The sequence below is a fragment of the Bison bison genome, unplaced genomic scaffold (assembly GCF_000754665.1).
Source record: "Bison bison bison isolate TAMUID 2011002044 unplaced genomic scaffold, Bison_UMD1.0 scf7180017864330, whole genome shotgun sequence".
Taxonomy (NCBI): Eukaryota; Metazoa; Chordata; class Mammalia; order Artiodactyla; family Bovidae; genus Bison; species Bison bison.
Window position 1 is genome coordinate 13,526,148 of NW_011494902.1, and position 18,629 is coordinate 13,544,776.

The 18,629-nt window shown below is 36.9% G+C and overlaps 1 protein-coding gene across 13 annotated transcripts in view; it reads right to left on the bottom strand.

Annotated features, from left to right (window-relative positions):
* The window catches only part of GTDC1 (glycosyltransferase-like domain containing 1), a 460,141-nt gene that overhangs the window by 356,408 nt on the left and 85,104 nt on the right, over window positions 1-18,629 (bottom strand). For all 13 annotated transcript variants that reach the window (XM_010853688.1, XM_010853695.1, XM_010853690.1 and 10 more), the window contains one exon: window positions 18,498-18,561. In XM_010853688.1, coding sequence (XP_010851990.1) covers window positions 18,498-18,561 — 64 coding nt within the window. The remainder of the gene's footprint in view (window positions 1-18,497; window positions 18,562-18,629) is intronic.

Genomic DNA, 18,629 nt, shown 5'->3' on the forward strand with positions numbered 1-18,629 from the left:
TTTTATCTATCTAGTGGCCTTGTTTGTCACTATTATCTCTTTATCAAATGGTTTTTCAAGGAGACATTCCAATGATACAAATATTTTGTCTAATGAGGCAGACCTTACAGTACACAGTATTCTTTGCAAACTACTCAAAGCCACATTCTGCAACCTCACCATCTCTTAAGTTAGTAATTTAATGGTTTGTAAATAGTGCATTCAAATAAGAGTAAGGTAGCCTGAGAGTTAATTAATTCTCCCTTGCATCCCTATCCAGCATATATGCCTACCTTATCTGGGACTCTAAGTCTCTAGATTAATTAGCATTCAAAGTCAACAAACAGCCTGAATCACTGTAGAGAGAGATTATAACTTAAACTCCTAAAACTAGGTACATAATATTATGTATTTCATATAATAGTTCTTCAATTGATCTTAGTAGAACTGAATGACATAAAGAATACCTTGTTTCTGTTTATTATCCCTCTTGTTCAATGTTCCTTTTCCTGCTTTGTTTCTAAACTTTACTTGCAAGAACTAAATTTAAAATATCAAATAAACTCCTTCAAACTGTTTAGAGTAAATGTCTGCAGGGCACAATGTGTTACCCCCTCCCGGGAGGACCTATATATGACAAAGGAGCAACAGGTGATGATGAAATTTCAGCCATCTGCAAAGTGCAGTTGACCCGTGAACAACGAGAGGAAGAGGGGGTTAATCCATGTATAATTCATAGTAGGTTCCTCTCAATGTGTGAATTCAACCAACCACAGACCCAGAGGACTGCAGTATTTACTACTGAAAATATCTCAGTATATGCAGACCCACGCAGGTCAAATTTGAGTGGTTCAAGAGTCAACTGTAGATCAGGATAGTTTGTGAATTAAAAGGACACTTCTCAGGTACTGAAGGCTGGTGCATACTCTACTAATGTATAATGCTAAATTTGCTTGGAAGGATTAAAACATCCTTTCACATTAGAACATAATACAAAAGGCTTTAAAACTATGCATATCTTTTAATTCAAAACTTCTTATAAGAATTAACTCTGCAACTTGTCAAGAATCTTTTAATTAAAGTCTTTGCCAAAAATTGAAAGCAATCAAAATATAGAAAAAAAAAAAAAAAAAAGGGGCGGGGGGGGGGAATCTCTGATGATCAAATGATTAATGATCAAAAATCATAACAAAAACTGTTTACTGCGAATTCTTGGCAGTCCAGTGGTTAAGACCCCATACTTCCACCACAGGTGTGCAGGTTCAATCCCTGGTCAAGGAACTAAGATTATGCTCTGTGGTGTGATTAAAAAAAAAAAAAACTGCATATTGGCATGGGAAAATGTCTTAACTATTGTATGACTGCAGGAAATGAATATACAAAAATATATGATGAAAAGATGTAGATGAGCATGAAGACGCATACATGCACACATGTAGACATAAATCATAAATAATCATTTATGATAGAATTACGAGTGATTTTGTTTTTCTCTTTGTGCTTCATTTTATTCTTCAAGTTATCCTCATTGAATTTGTTGCAACTTGTAATTAAAAGAAACTATAAATTTTTCTTAACTTTAGGGAAGGAGGCCAAATTGTTTGAAATGACATACTACTCACCAATTTCTGAACTCCCCTCCAGGAGATTGCAAGTGGTCTTCAAATTATTTTAACTACTTTTTCTATAAAGAAACTTATTAAAAACTATCATCAAGAGTTAAACTAATGGATTTAGGGTTAGTCACAAACACTATAATTTGATTTTGCAAATACTGCTTATCTAATGCTTGAAATACAATAATTAATTTAAAATGTACTTGAATTATTACATAATTGTAAACAGATCAAGATCTTTATTTACTATATATAGGAAAACTAGAGGTATATTTTGATAGTGTGTTAGGAACTAAAATACTATTTTGTACTTATGGTTTTGAATAGGAACATGGGTAGGTATAGCATGAGCTCAAAGTTTTAAATCAAGTTCAAGCAAAATGTCAAAATTAATTTGAGCCTTAAATACTTAGGTATGGGTCTTGAAATGAGAGGAAATATTCAATTAAGGTGAATAAAATTGAAAAGAACTTCTAGTTTCACACAATTTCCAAAGTGTCTGTAATAAGAAAGCAGAAAAATGTACTGCATAATCATCCATATGTGTTACACATGTTTAAAAAAAGAAAAAGACTGATTGGCTATCCAACTACAAGAGACACTATCTTAAAAGACTGTCTCCTCTCATAGCCACTCAGATATTTCCTATATTTAGATACAGGCAATAGGAGAATGGATACTCAATTAATTTGATTGAAAACCTGATACAGTTGAATTTTATGACATGTGAATTATATCTCAATAAAACTGTTAAACATAAATAAATAAATAAACATTAATTCAATGGCCTGCCTCTTGAGAAATCTGTATGCAGGTCATGAAGCAACAGTTAGAACTGGACATGGAACGACAGACCAGTTCCAAATAGGGAAAGGGGTACGTCAAGGCTGTATATTGTCACCCTGCTTATTTAACTTATATGCTGAGTACATCATGAGAAATGCTGGGCTGGAAGAAGCACAAGCTGGAATCAAGACTGCCGGGAGAAATATCAATAACCTCAGATATGCAGATGACACTATCGTTATGGCAGAAAGTGAAGATGAACTAAAGAGCCTCTTGATGAAAGTGAAAGAGGAGAGTGAAAACGCTGGCTTAAAACTCAACATTCAGAAAATGAAGATCATGGCATCTGGTCCCATCACTTCATGGCAAATAGATGGGGAAACAGTGGAAACAGTGACAGACTTTATTTTTTGGGGCTTCAAAATCACTGCAGATTGCGCCTACAGCCATGAAATTAAAAGACGCTTGCTCCTTGGAAGAAAAGTTATGACCAACCTAGACAGCATATTAAAAAGCAGAGGCATTACTTTGTCAACAAAGGTCCCTCTAGTCAAGGCTATGGTTTTTCCAGTAGTCATGTATGGGTATGAGAGTTGGACTCTAAAGAAAGCTGAGCACTGAAGAATTGATGCTTTTGAACTGTGGTGTTGGAGAAGACTCTTGAGAGTCCCTTGGACAGCAAGGGGATCCAGCCAGTCCATCCTAAAGGAAATAAGTTCTGCATATTCATTGGAAGGACTGATGATGAAGCTAAAACTCCAATACTTTGGCCACCTGATCCAAAGAACTGACTCATTGGAAAAGACCCTAATGCTGGGAAAGATTGAAGGCGGGAGGAGAAGGGGATTACACAGGAAGAGATGGTTGGATGGCCTCACTGACTCAATGGACATGAGTTTGAGTAAACTGTGAGAGTTGGTGATGGATGGGGAGGCCTGGCGTGCTACAATCCATGGGATCGCAAAGAGTCAGACATAACTGAGCAACTGAACTGAACTCAATGGTAACTTAGACTTAGTAAATAAATATTTTTAAATAAAGCTTCCAAGTTCTGGTACTTTTTACAATTGAAATGCCATGTTTCATTTTCAAGTAAGAAGAAATAACTGTATTATTCCTGAAATTGTTTTCCAATATAACCATTTCATAGTATTTAACTTTTGAAATCATCTATACATTATTTTGCCAACAAAGGTCCATCTAGTCAAGGCTATGGTTTTTCCAGTGGTCATGTATGGATGTGAGAGTTGGACTGTGAAGAAAGCTGAATGCCGAAGAATTGATGCTTTGAACTGTGGTGTTGGAGAAGTCTCTTGAGAGTCCCTTGGACTGCAAGGAGATCCAACCAGTCCATTCTGAAGGAGATCAGCCCTGGGATTTCTTTGGAAGGAATGATGCTAAAGCTGAAACTCCAGTACTTTGGCCACCTCATGCGAAGAGTTGACTCATTGGAAAAGACTCTGATGCTGGAGGCATTGGGGGCAGGAGAAGGGGACGACAGAGGATGAGATGGCTGGATGGCATCACCGACTCGATGGACGTGAGTCTGAGTGAACTCCGGGAGTTGGTGATGGACAGGGAGGCCTGGAGTGCTGCAATTCATGGGGTGGCAAAGAGTCAGACACGACTGAGTGACTGAACTGAACTGCTACTGAAAAACTTGGGCCTCCCTTATAGCTCAGCTGATAAAGAATTTGCCTACAATGCAGGAGACCTGGATTTGATCCCTGGGTTGGAAAGATCTCTGAAGAGGGTATGCCAACCCACTCCAGTATTCTTGCCTGGAGAATTCTCATGGACAGAGGAGACTAGTGGGTTCCAGTCCCTGGGGTCGCAGAGTTGGACATTAGTAAGCACAGCACAAGACCATACTGAAAAACTTAACCTCCAAATCTAGAAAGAAAACAATCTACAACTAAAAGAATATAAATAATTAAAAATTAGTCTCCAGAAAAGATAAAAACACTAATAAAAATATGAAACATGTAAATGAAAAATTGGATGCAAGTTTATCATTCCATCTATTTTTAGAGAGACACTAAGGAAATACTTAGTGTCTTTTCCTTTAGACATTAAGGAAATAATTATCAATATATAATTTTCCATATTTTAAAATGAGCACGAACTTTATATGAAAAATAAATCCTAATCCCAGGAAAGTGCCATGTGGCATTTTTTAACTTTATTACCACTTTGTTGACTCTCTGTCCCAGAGCAGATCACCTCCAACATTAATACTCTGACCTTATAGAAAAGTGACAGATAAAGTTTATGGTGAGAAAAAATGAGTTTTTATGGGTTTCCAAAAGGGAATTCTTAGGACACTGAAAGCCATATAATAATATTGATTTGATACCCAACTTTTTTACTGCCAAATTACAAACTTCAGATTTCTGGAAAAATGTCCAAGTGAACTTACAGTAAAATACAGTAAAAGAGAAGCCTGAGCTCACGATAAAAAGTCTAAATCACTTTGCAAACTTTAAATATACATATGCGACATATTTTTTTTTAATCAGATCTTTTTAAAGTTTTTAGTATCCCAAGGTTGACCTTTCACTTTGGGACTGAGTGATTTTCTTCCAGACATTTACACAAAGTCACACATAAGCTCACACCTTTCTCAGCAAATAATTTCCATGATTATTTCTAGTTTCCTTCTCTTTTAAAGGCAAATGTACAAGGTACAGACACAAGGATTACTTTCTTGTAAAACTATCTTCAAAAATCAATTAGAATATTCAAAATATTCCATTTTCACAAATGAAAATAAGTTACTTGCTGAAATGACAGTCTTCCATTTCACTGCCTTAAAAATTAAGCTGGCATGGATAATAAAAGAGTTTTCTAACTGGATATGCTTGGCATTCAAATATTTTTAAAACAAATACTAATCCATAATTAGATTTCACAGGCACAACCTATAGAAAATAGAATCTGCCTTTATTTTTCTGAGAGCAATGTTAATGATTTGATATCATAAAATCTGTAACAAAATCACTGCTTGCACAAGCCAATAAACAAACCTTCAGATGAATGTTTATTTTCCTTTACAGTCTAGTTTTGTTTGTTTGTTTGTTTGTTTTTTACCATTCGTTCAGCAAATATCCATTGTGCCTACCACACACCCATTGCTACTCCGGGTATCTGGGGATAAACTGGGCAACAAAACAAACGTTCCTGTTATTGTACGAAATTTCTTTTTAATTGGAATAAAAAGACAATCATGAAGTAAATGTATATCAGATGGTAGCAAGTACTATAAAGAAAAATTACACAAGGTAATAGAGAATAAGGTGCTGAGCACAGGGGCTGGGGAAGAGTAGGACTTTATATGGAGTTGTCAGAGGACATTTCACTGACGGTGAGATGACATCTAAACAGTAACCAGAAGAAGAGAGGGAAGGGGCTCTGAAGATGTGGATGGTAAGCCTTCCAAGCAGCAGGCAGAGCTAGAGCCTGAGATGGAATATACTCACCATGTGAAGACAGCAGGAAGGTCTGTGTGACAACAATAAGCACTTACTGAATGATAACATTCTAAAAATTATGCTAAGTGTTTGGTGATATTAAAGTAACCCAAATATTAATTACAATACAGACTTAAAATGTTATAAACCATTTGAACTGGGTCTCAAAGAGGGACCAATACCAAGTACTACTTCAAGAAGATGAACCAAGGGGTCAGAAAGTACAGTGGGTCAAGATCCCAGTAACAAAGACAAGCTGAAGAAACGTGTAGATACTCTTGGTTCATTCAGCAACTGTTCAACTCTTTTCTCCTTTTGCTTTCTTCAAGAATTCAGACTAAAATACTTAGTTTCCCAGATACAAGGAAGACTGTTTCACAGTCTTCCAAAATGACATTAAGTGGAAAGAAGGCTCAAAACTGGAAAGCAGCCACTTTGGGAGCCAGGACAATGCTGAACAACTCTGAACAAATCAACAACCTGTAGGACTTTAAGCTGACTCATCCCAGGCCTCTGGTATCAGGCCCTCCTCTCCCAATTCCTTCTGCCCTTAGCCTTGTTCATCATCCTCAAACTCAACTACATTTAATCTGTCTTCTTTCTTCTTCCTCTGAAACTTACGGATATTTTAGCATCCATCCTCTACTCAAAAACCAATGACTGTTCCTACCTGAGAAAGAAAATTACTTAACAGGAAACAAGTGTGTGCGTGCATGCGTGCTCAGTCGCTAAGTCGTATCCTACTCTCTGTAACCTCATGAACTGCAGCCTGCCAGGCTCCTCTGTCCATAGAATTTTCCAGGCAAGAATCCTGGAGTGAGTTGCCATTTCCTTTTCTAGAGGATCTTCCTGACCTAGGGATCCAAGCTGCATCTCCTCTGTCTCTTGCATTGCCAGGCAGATTCTTTACCACTGAGTTCCTTTCTAGCCTCAGTTCCCATCACTGTCACAGACACTGTTACTTCAAATGCAAGACTCCCTTGCCATTTTTCAAACATTCCATATACATCCCCACCATCATGCACAACTAGTGCTGTTTCTTCTTTTGGGAATCCTTTCACCTTTAGTACCTGTCAAATTCCTACATAAATATAGCTCAAGACTTCATTGAAACCACATCTCATCCATGAAGGTTTAAGTCAATTGCTTACCCATATTCTTGCTGGGAAAATCCTATGGACAGCAGACCCTGGAAGGCTACAAAAAATCCATAGGGTCACAAAGAGACAGACACAACTGAGTACCTGAGCAAATTCATCCCATCAGAAGTAATTACTCCTTCCTTTGTAGTAACACCAACTTCACTTGCACCCTAATAACAGCAGTTACCACAATCTTACTCACACTATAGAGTATGTGTGTGTCTTCCCAACCAGATTTTGTTTCTGTGGCAACAGTTTGTGTACAATCCATGTTTATATCTATGCAAATCCCAGCAAAGTACTTTGCACACAAGGCATTTCAATAAATGTGTTTCAAATTCTCATCAAAAGATTATAAGAAGCCTTCACAAAAGGTGAAGGGGAAAAAAGAGGTATTCCTGAATTGAAAATTACAGCAGCATCATAAAGTCAGTTGTCCAGTTATTCAAATAAGCTCTAAATCATTGTAAATATCATTGAATGAGAACATAAAGACAACAAAAAATAAACCATGAGTGGTTACTGGGCAGCATAAAATTAAAGAAGAATGGGGAAATGAAAAGTGTAAAGCGACCTATATTAGGAAGCATTACCAAGGAATACTCAAACAATTCATTTAACAAGTACTTACTAAGCGCCTACTTTAGCCCAGAAACTCTATTAATTGCTGAGAATACGAAGGTGAAAATATTGAGAAAGGGCTGAACTTTTACAAGGAGTATTTTTTTTTATTTTAATTAGAGGCTAATTACTTTACAATATTGTGGTGGTTTTTGCCATGCATTCACATGAATCAGCCATGGGTGTACAAGGAGTATTTTTAAGTTCAAAGTGTTGGCCTATAAATGATTACTTCCTGAAGTATGACCAAAACAGCATCTGAAGGACCTAAAGACTATGGATACCCAAATTTCAAATCCAAATCTAGAAAACGATCTTGCCTAAATTGTGATTATGTAGGCATTCTCTCCCAGGACTGCTTCTGAATGTTAAAAGGGCTTCCTTTCTTTTCAGTGACTATAAACTGCTCAGATAGAAAATTTGAGTTCCAGATACTTGAATCCATTCCCTATCCTGAGATAAGTTCTATCCATGCACAGGTTGTTTTAATAATTAAGGTAACAACAACCCTGCCATCATGAATAAAGAGGCAGGAATTTATTAAAACAGTGCTATCTAAGGGATGTCGTGTGGGAGATGAGTGGATAGTCGTCTGCTTTGTCTTCTGAGGTCAAAGAAACAGAATGAAAGTACAACAAAAAGGACTTAGGTTAGACATGGGAAGAATTGTGAGGCACTGGTTCATGCTGCCAAGATTCACTCTGAGCCTTTTCTTCTGGAGATCTTGTTGGGGCGGGGAGGGGGGGAAGAGGTAGCCTGCTTAGTTTAGAGCAAAGCAAGCAGATACAAAGATGACTTCGTAGGGACTCTTTTGGACATGTTTTACTATTGTATGTAACCATTTGCATGTGGACTGGAAACATATGACACTATCACTCTTAAGAATTAAAAGAAAGAATATACCCAAAATGCCATCTAGTATAAAATCTGATTTAGTGGGCTCTTAGCCACAAGGCCTCCAAGGATCTAATAACTCCTTTCTATAAACCAACATCAATAACGTAAATTATCAAATGACTTATTTGCCTTTTTAATAAACTCGAATTACTTATTTCTTCAAAAACTGAACATATCCTTGTTTAAACAATGATCCATGCATGGAGTTAAAAAGAAATTATATCTTTTTATTTACCCATGGAATAACTCGATCCAACAAAAGTACTGGTACTAAGTTATTCTGAGGATTTTTCTATAAGCCTTGTAACTGAGTATCTTCTATTCAAAACAACTGACATCTTTACACTGATGTCCCCTTAGCCATAATGAACAACTGTATAAAATTTAGTCCACAACCCCTCAAAAATTAAAAACATGACTGTGCCCTTTACATGTATAAATGATATATACCAATATTAACAAATGTAATATATTTCTTAAAATTCATTCATTCAACAAGTGTTTTACTGAGGGTCTATCTAGGCACTATGCTAGGGGTAGGGACAACAAGATGACCTAATTAGAGTTCCTGCTCTCAGTCACAGAAACTTAACATCACAATATCAAAACGCACCGTACTGAATGTCAAAAGGAAACAAACCTTAAGTTGCTTTCTACAAGTACTCAGAAAATTCAAAGGTCCAAGCAACTAACTATACAAAAGAACTAAGCAAGTATGTCAGATAACTTTAGGATGGGTCACCGACACTCTTTCCAATTCTCCTTCTCCTTGCCTTCCTCCAAAATAAAGGCTCAAAAGCTAAAATATCTTTTTTAAATTCTTGCCCACAGTAGTAGGCATCTGAAATAAATTTGTCCATTTCAGTCCATTTTAGTTCACTGATTCCTAAGATGTAGATGTTCACTCTTGCCATCTCCTACTTGACCATCTCCAATTTACCTTGATTCATGGACCTAACATTGCAGGTTCCCATGCAATATTGTTCTTTAAAGCACCGGACTTTACTTTCACCACCAGACACATCTACAACAGAGCATCATTTCTGCTTTGGCCCAGTCACTTCATTCTTTCTGGAGCTATTAGTAACTGCCCTCAACTCTTCCCCAGTAGCATACTGGACACCTTCCGACCTGGGGGGGTGGGGGTGGCGGTGGGGGGTGGGCTTCATCTTCTGGTGTCATATCTTTTTGCCTGTTCATATTGTCCATGGTGTTCCCACATAAGAATACTGGAGTGGGTTGCCATTTCCCCCTCCAGTGGACCATGTTTTGTCAGAACCCTTCACTAAGACCCGTCCATCTTGGGTAGCCTTGCATGGCATGGCTCATAGCTTCATTGAGTTACATGAGCCCCTTTGCCACAAGGCTGTGATCCATGAAGGGTTAAACAAAGAACTTCACAGTATTTCTATAAAGGCACCTAGTGGCCTCCTGAACTCCACGGCATGGCAGGAATTTATGTGATCCTCTCCTTTTAGATCTTTTTTTTTTTTTATTTGTTTTTAATTAAAGATAGGTTGATTTTCCAGGTGGCTCAGTGGTAAAGAATCTAACTCCCAATGCAGGAGAAGCAGGTTCGATCCCTGGGTCAGGAAGATCCCCTGGAAGAAGAAATGACACCCACTGCAATATTCTTGCTTGGATAATCCCATGGACAGAGGAGCCTGACAGGCTATAGTCCATGAGGTCGCAGAGAGTCAGACATGACTTAGCAACTGAACACACAGGCAATTAAAAGATAACTGCTTTACAATGTGCGTTGGTTTCTGCCATATAACAACGTGAATCAGCTGTAAGTATATCCCCTCCCTCTAAAGCCTCCCTCCCAACCACCCCTACACCCCACCCCTCTAGGTCTTCACAGAGCACCAGGCCGAGCTCCCTGTGCTATACAGCAACTTCCCACTAGCTGTCTATTTTACACATGGTAATGTAGATATGTCAATGCTACTCTCTCAATTTGTCCCATCCTCTCCTTCCTCCACTGTAGCCACAAGTCCGTTCTCTTCATCTGCGCCTCCTAAAATGATTTTTATCTCATTCTAGAGGTGGTTAAGCTCCAGGAGTTGGTGATGGACAGGGAAGCCTGGCGTGCTACAGTCCATGGGGTTGCAAAGAGTAGGACACAACTGAGCAACTGAATTGAACTAAGAGGTAGTTATGTTATTTTATCCCTGAGATGCAGGCAGAAGTCCCCATGAACAAGCATCTGTTTCTGAAGAAAAAGAGAAAGCTCTCCATGAAAACTTGGTTTCTGGGCTCCCTTTACTTTTCTTCCAGCTTCAAAGTAAACACAATTTCTATAGGTACAAATGTCATCTGCGGAATAAGTAAGCATTTTGCACCAAGGATGAGGGAACACGATGATGTTACCTGGACCTTTGATGGCATCTACCTCCAGACTTCTTATAACAGGAGACAAATAAAATCCTTACTCACTTAAGTCACAGTAAGATTTTCTGCTACTTGGAGCCAGGGGCATTTTTACCATTAAAAGGAAGCCACAACAGAGATGTTTAAGTCGGACTATCTACGACTCCTTCTTGCTTGAGCCAGAGGCTGTGATCTAGTCCTTTCTAACTAGAAGAAATAAAAACAATTTTGAATTTGCATGTGTACAGTTTTACTACAATCTTCTATAACCCAGATTACTTAAATAAATATGTTCTAACTCTTCCGTGGATATTCATTTGTTGTATAGTCATTACAAGATTTTTTATTTCTTTTCCTAACTGAAACTTTCAATACCCCAAACCTATAAAATAACATTTCTTACAGTATGATATAGATCACTCATACATGTAATATACACTAATATACAGCTGAAGAAAGGAGTAAGAAATGAGAATGGAGAGAGAAAACAAGAGGAACCTAGTTAATTTGAAAGTATACACTATGTTTTTCAATTTTGTGAGCATCTTTAAAAAGTATCTTCATAATGAATTAAGACCCCAAGATTAACAGAATTTTTAAAATAGGAAAGATTCCCCCAACTTGAAACCACTGTCTCTGTTTTTTGGAAAATTTTTAACTTGAAAAATATAAAGACTTCCCTGGCAGTCCTCCTCCCCTCCTCCTCCTAAGTCGCTTCAGTCGTGTCCGACTCTGTGCGACCCCATAGACGGCAGCCCACCAGGCTCCCCAGTCCCTGGGATTCTCCAGGCAAGAACACTGGAGTGGGTTGCCATTTCCTTCTCCAATGCATGAAAGTGGAAAGTGAAGGTGAAGTCACTCAGTCGTGTCTGACTCTTAGCGACCCCATGGACTGCAGCCTACCAGCTTCCTCCGTACATGGGATTTTCCAGGCAAGAGTACTGGAGTTGGGTGCCATTGCCTTCTCCGCCCTGGCAGTCCAGTGGTTAACATTTCATGCTTCCAATGTAGGGAGCACAGGTTCAATCCCTGAGCCGGGAACTAAGATTCCAAACACTGTGTGGCAAAGCCAAAAACAGAAAAGCATGTATCAACAAGTATTGTTCATCAAACTGATTGATCACTAGAATTATTATATCACTGCACTATCCCATCTATTTCTAGTAGCCGCCCTAAGATAGTAATCTCTCCCTATGTAAGTTTCAACTGGACATATTGTAAGTGTGTACTGTTCTTGGGATAGTTTCAATTGTACACTGCTAAAAGATTCATTAATTTCAACCACCATCAACTCCATATGCCACATATACTTTTTTCTGCCTTTTGTGTTCAAACATATTTCACTGTGGCCATTCAGAGGAAAATTATACATTCCAATAACACTTGAGTTCCCCTCAGTTACCCTTTCAGTGGCCAGGGTAATGACAGAGTAAAGAATCGTGTTCTTCACAGGCTCTCTCTCTTTTTTTTCCCTCTCCCATTTGGGAGAATTTCAGCTTCAAATCTCTTGTGCCAAGAAGCAATGGGTAATGTCTAATGCTCTTCTCTAACAGTAGCTTACTCTGGCGGGAACGGGAGGAGAGGCAGGAGAAATCACTCACATTCCCAGCTTTGAAAAAGTCTTAGCATATGGAATAAGCAATCTCTTACTCTATTTTCCTAAAATAGAATTATGGAATCATAATAGGTAAAGGGGCCAGAGGAAAAGGAAACAGAATTAGAAATTTTACAACTATCTGTGAGTATGGGTAATGGCTAAAATTTAACCCTAAATTCCCAGTGAAATCAGTCCAAGAAAACACCTATAATTCATAAAACCTGGGGCTTATATATCACTTGGCATTGTTCATAAGTAGAGACTTCCTCTGTAAAAAGGATTTTTAAAACCACATTCTCATGAGACAGCAAGAATGGGAGAAATAAGGATAATAAGCATAGATAACACAAATGCCTTGGTCTTAAAATCAACACTCAAAGACAATCTACCACAATCCCTATGACCTCAAAAGAAAATTCAGAGAATAAGTCTCCTTTGTTTATGTCATCTCAGCTTCAATTCCATCAGCAGTTATCTCCTTTAAAACAAATATTTCTAGGGCCCTTACACGATAGGAAGTCCTTTTTCTCAGGCCCATTTTTATTTGGTTATCTTTTTAGGTGCACTAAAGATTGAGTTTACAATAAGCTGAACAGACAGCGTACAAAAGGCTTTTAGAACTATACCATATGGTCCAGGGAAGGGAACAATCTGGACGATCCCCATTTCAATCTGCAAGCTTGTCCACCTCTATAACACATTATACCACTGTAATAAAATATTAAGATGGAAACGTAAAAGCGAAAATAGTCTATCTTTAGCATTACCAGGCAACCACACTTCTGAAAATTTACTGATAAACTTAACAAACATTTAATTTATATTCTGAAATTTTGGTATGCAACACCAGGCATATAAACCTAGGCAACTATTCACTAGAAACAATATTTCAGCAGGGATATGTGTGAGTATTCAACTTATGCTTCAGAAATTTGGAAGGAAAAAAAAAACACTTTTACAGGGGGTATATTGGCAGGGGCTGATGTAACAGATGACACATTCTTGGAAATCAAATAAAAGCAATAGGGAAATACCCATTGTTGCCTGGTGAAGGCCTAATCACATGGACACAGCTGGAACCAATGTAGATCATTCATTAATAAAATTGTATTGTAGTAGCCACTTTTTGATGCATTTCAATTGCTGCTATAGCCAAATCTCTGAATTTCTTTGTTCCATGTTAGCAAGATTGCTTGAATGGGAAATATGAGAAGATTTAGAACGGGGAGAGGGGGGGAAACAAACCTGTTCTCATGCTAAAAATGACACGACTAGCTCAAAAAGCTAAATGTCACTTTACCTTGCGATCTACTTATACTATCAGCAGCTTAAAATATGCAGCGTAAACCTGAAATGGGGAATTCATATGGTACCATGGATAAAAAGTGAGCAGTGTGAGATGCCACAGAAAACATATGAAAGACTTGTGAAAGTATTTTACAGAATGATGATATAAGATGTTGGGAGAGGGAATTAAAATGTATCAAATACTAAGGGGAGAATCAGACAACTGAATTAATATAAACTCTTTCATGGAATACTCTCTATTGACTTTTACACTGAAGTATGTACTATATGCTTAAAGGAAAATCATTCATATTTTTGACCACATAAACTTAGAAATCACTATTTGTCATCACATGTTACCAATATTTGATATCAAACAGCCCCTTTTCAGAAGTTAGGTTTAAAATCTGTACTAAAATTCAAATGAAATAAAATATTGGCTCTAATTATAAATGTGGTATGTACTATAATAAAGTTATGGTTAAAATAATAAATTTGATATTTATCCAATTTTGCTGGCATCCGTTAATACATTTATTTTTCTATGTTTCTGCAAATATAATGACTAAGCTTCTATATCATAATTTCTGCAAATTGTATAATATCAAATCATAAAGATATAGCAGCCTTGATATGAAGCCTGATCTAAACAAAACTGTAGAATTTATTACTTACAAAAATGAAAAACTCAGTAACATTTATCAAAAGCACTGCTCAAACATTATAGGTCTTAGATATATTTCTATTATGCCTCTGTGTGTAATTAGAATAAACAAATAAATAGCACAATTTTCATGTTGCAGTTTCTAATTCATCGAAAGATATATTCCTACCACAAAACAGATAAAGGGGCTTAACTGCAAATAAAAATTATACCAATGGAGAAAATGTATTTAAAGTCAATGAATAGTATTCAATACAAAATTAACATTCAACATAAGTGAACACACAGGAAGAAAGAGTTTTTATCTGTATTATCTCTAACCTCCAATTCTAATATTATCAAACCTTGACACAAAGGACTCAAGACAGTCATGCACTTAACTGGACCAAGAGAAAAAAAGTTTCACTGCCATTTCTTCTCAAAAGCTTCAAGTTCCTTTGGCTTAAAATGTTGACCTAAAGATGTAATTAATATAACTTAAAAGCACCTCACCCAGATTCATTTGAGCTGCTCTACAGACAAGCCACTTACATACAAGTTTAAAAAAAACACACTGGGGGGGACTTGAGAATCATAGCATTTAATACATGTGCATTATATGTACAAATCAATTTGAGTATTTGTTTGTTTTGTTATAGTAATGAGCCAATATGTTGCTGAATCTGTCTCAAGAATGAGAAAAAATAACAGGTGAGTTTATTTAATGCATACCTCTGATATACCTGTTTTACAAATCCTTTAATTATTTTAAAACATGTTCTAAACTTTTAAAAAATCTCTGGGGGAAAAAAAAAAAACTTTAGATTGCACATGTTTATCTTAATGTATCCATAATAGATATATTTTCCAGCGTGTACAAAAATGTTTTACATTAATCATTTTAACACAAACCACTGTTTACTTTCTTTTTAGTCATATCTGTCATACACTTACAAATCTATGTAAGCTTTTACTCCCAAAGGAATTTTCTCATTGCCAGAAATCATTAAAAATTTTAAAAAATAAAGGTCAATCAAAATATCAATCTCCTCCTAAGAAAACACATTTGGCCTATTTAACTATTCTTACTCTGAATGTATTTAAAAAAAAAAAAAAAACACTGATTTTTAAAATAGATCACTTGAAAGTGAATCATTTGTTTTGCTTAATACAACAAAAAACATTTACATTTTGAGGAACATTCTAGAAAATTTCATTGAATGGTTGCTCATAGCGAAAATCTAGTTTCCTCTTCAAATCATTACTTAAAAATCATAATGCTACATTCTCACATCACTTGTAATAGTAGGTTACTAACTAAATTTAGAAAAAATTGGAAACTTAAAAACACTTTTGTATTTTACCTTGCATTTTGACTTCAGAAGAAAAAAATTTTAATGCACATCCTTGTATTTAATGGAAGCTCACTTGCTTACCTAACTACATTTGTCAAACATTCCAAAAATGAGTATTCTATCTATAAAAGATATGAACTGACTCTGAATTTTAGACAAAAATAGAAAACAATAGCAAGTTTTTTGGTCTCAACAAGAGATAGCCTGGCATAAAAATCTATATAATATAAGCAAATATTACTCGAGAGTTTCAATTCAAATAATAAGTTGTGAAGCAAGACAAGATTCCTACCAATCCAAAACACTATGTCCACATGACCCAAGTGGGCAATATTCAGAAGGGTTTTGTGAAAAGTGAGGCAAAAATGCGACTGCAAGGAAATCTCAAGAAGAGCTGGAAAAGGCGAATTGAGCACAACCTCCTATAAGGAACAATGCTATTAAGTAAACATGGAAGTTGTGAGGAGAATGTCTCTATTTTTTTTTAAGTTGTTTTTTCTTTTTTTTTCATGATGGTGTTCTAAGTGAAGAAAGAGGGAAAACAAATGGTATACGGAGGAAAAACTAAGGCCTGCTTGCCTTCCTTCAGTGATGCTGGGAGGGCACACCCTCTGCCTTATGAAAACCACCGCCAGAACCAAGCTACACAAAACATTTTGGCTGCCAGCCTAGAACAGTGCCAGGCTGTTTTTTATTTTTGCGCTAGACTCCCTCAATTGAGACAGTGTGGGATTGTCACTTTGATGCACATAGAGAACAAAGAATAATATAGGACAGAGGGGGGTAATTTTTTTGCCCCTTTAAAGTCAGGTTAGCATTTTGTTTTCTTTGACAGGTCTTGAAAAGACCCAAGAAACAAAAGTTATGCTGAAGAATGGATCAATTGCCTGAAGAAATTAGCGTGAGTACAATATTGTCAACAGTTTAAAAGCCATGTGAGAGATTAACATTTTAAGAAATCAGACTTAAAAGGGGTCCAAGTCATACATTTACCTGTTTAAGAGGCCACAGACCAAGAAGTACATGATTGATATATCAGCACATAATCTTATTTAAAATCTGATGGTATGAAGGAATGCCATAAAATCTGACCAAGAAAAAGAACGAATATAAGTATTAAAAATTTTAGGTCACCTTTCAGAGGCAACTGTGTCAGCTGCTATTGTGACCTTGAGTTCTCCAAAACTAAATAATCTGACTAAAAGATTATGATATTAGAATCTGAATACTTTATGCCTTTATAGGGAAAGAGGTGATAAATAACCAAAAATGTTTAAAGGATTAAACCACAAATCATCTACAAAGTTGCCACAGACACAAACAGGAAAACCATCTTTTCTATCCTATTCAATTCTGTACTAGAAGCAAAGCTAACACAAATGAGAAAGCTAAGTGTGTGCTGCTGCAAGCTTGAACTAAATCTACTACCTAAATCTGGAGACTGAAAATACCAATAAGCCATTAGCTCCTAGAGGTATGACCTTTTTCTCTCTAATGCACAAGATAAGTAGAGGTAGAGGTCCATTTCCTACAAACCAAATGAAAAGAAAGAATGAACTATGACAAGCCCAGATCCCACGCTGGCATATTTTACACTAAGCTCAGCATCATCTAGAAGCAGGATGCTTCTCACTGCCAATCAGGCGGGGAGAGAAGTTGTGAAAGTAATACAGCATTGATGAATAGCACCAAAGGTCTGTGAGTCCCTTCCTCCTGCACATCTCCACTGAATCAGCTGTTAAAAGAAGACCAACGGCTGTTACAGAAATAGCAAGAACTAAAGCACTTGCCTCAGATGTTACTCATGGAGGCATGGGCATTTACCACCTGAGCCTATCTCATTTCTGACAGAATGATCCCCTGCCCAGTTTTGTTCATGGCCACAGATTCTGATAGCAAGTCACAATCAGTGTTGGGAAAGGCAACGGGGGAGGGAGGATATGAAGAAGAAACTGAGAGAACAGTGGTCAAACTTCAAACAATATACATGCTTCTCTCACGTAAATTAGTGCTCATGCACAATACCTTGGGACAACAAAACCTGCGACAAAGGTTCCAGGTACAATGATTTGCTTTGGGTGGCAAGGGTAAGTATGCCATATAACCAAAAAAAAAAGGCAGTATTTTGCTCCTCACTGTTCTCCTTTTGCATTTCCTTTCTTTCCTCTAAGATACACTGCTGATGCTATTACCGCATGGGACACTGATGGTTGTAGGCAAAGCATTCATGTATTGCCAAAGTGGTCCAGAGAGTGCTGTCTGGCTGGCTTTATTTCAGCAAGGAATACGAGGCAAAACCAGGAAGCAAAAAGAATGAAAGGTATAGAAGTTAGGCGATAGCCTGTGTTTTCTGTTTATTAATGATGCAGATGAAATGGGCAGAAATCTGGAAAAAGCAGCCAAGTTGACTGAATTACAAAGAAAGATTAAGGAATTAAATGCGTATAACTTGGCTGACAACCAAGGAACAATAATTGAGAGTTGTCCACAACTCTCCAAAGTATATACATAAAAAGAAGAGCAAGGGATTTTTATCTACTATAGAAGTGTGAATATATGAAATAATGATGAGATAAAATAAAACTTAAGAAAGGATATTCTTCTTTCTTCCTAGAAATATGTATCATCTTACTGACCCACACTGCAGGAAAGAGTAGATAATAGGAAATGACCACATACTGCCAGGGGAGTTCATTGGTGGAGAAATAAAAATGAAATCCCATTTGCTTACCTGATGTTCCAGATACAGTGATGTCTCGCTTTACATTTGTCCAACCTGGCTAATGCAGAGATACCTGTGAAATCACAAAAGACATAGTAAAGTTGCTATCTTCAAACTAAATCCAATCTGAATTCTGAATCC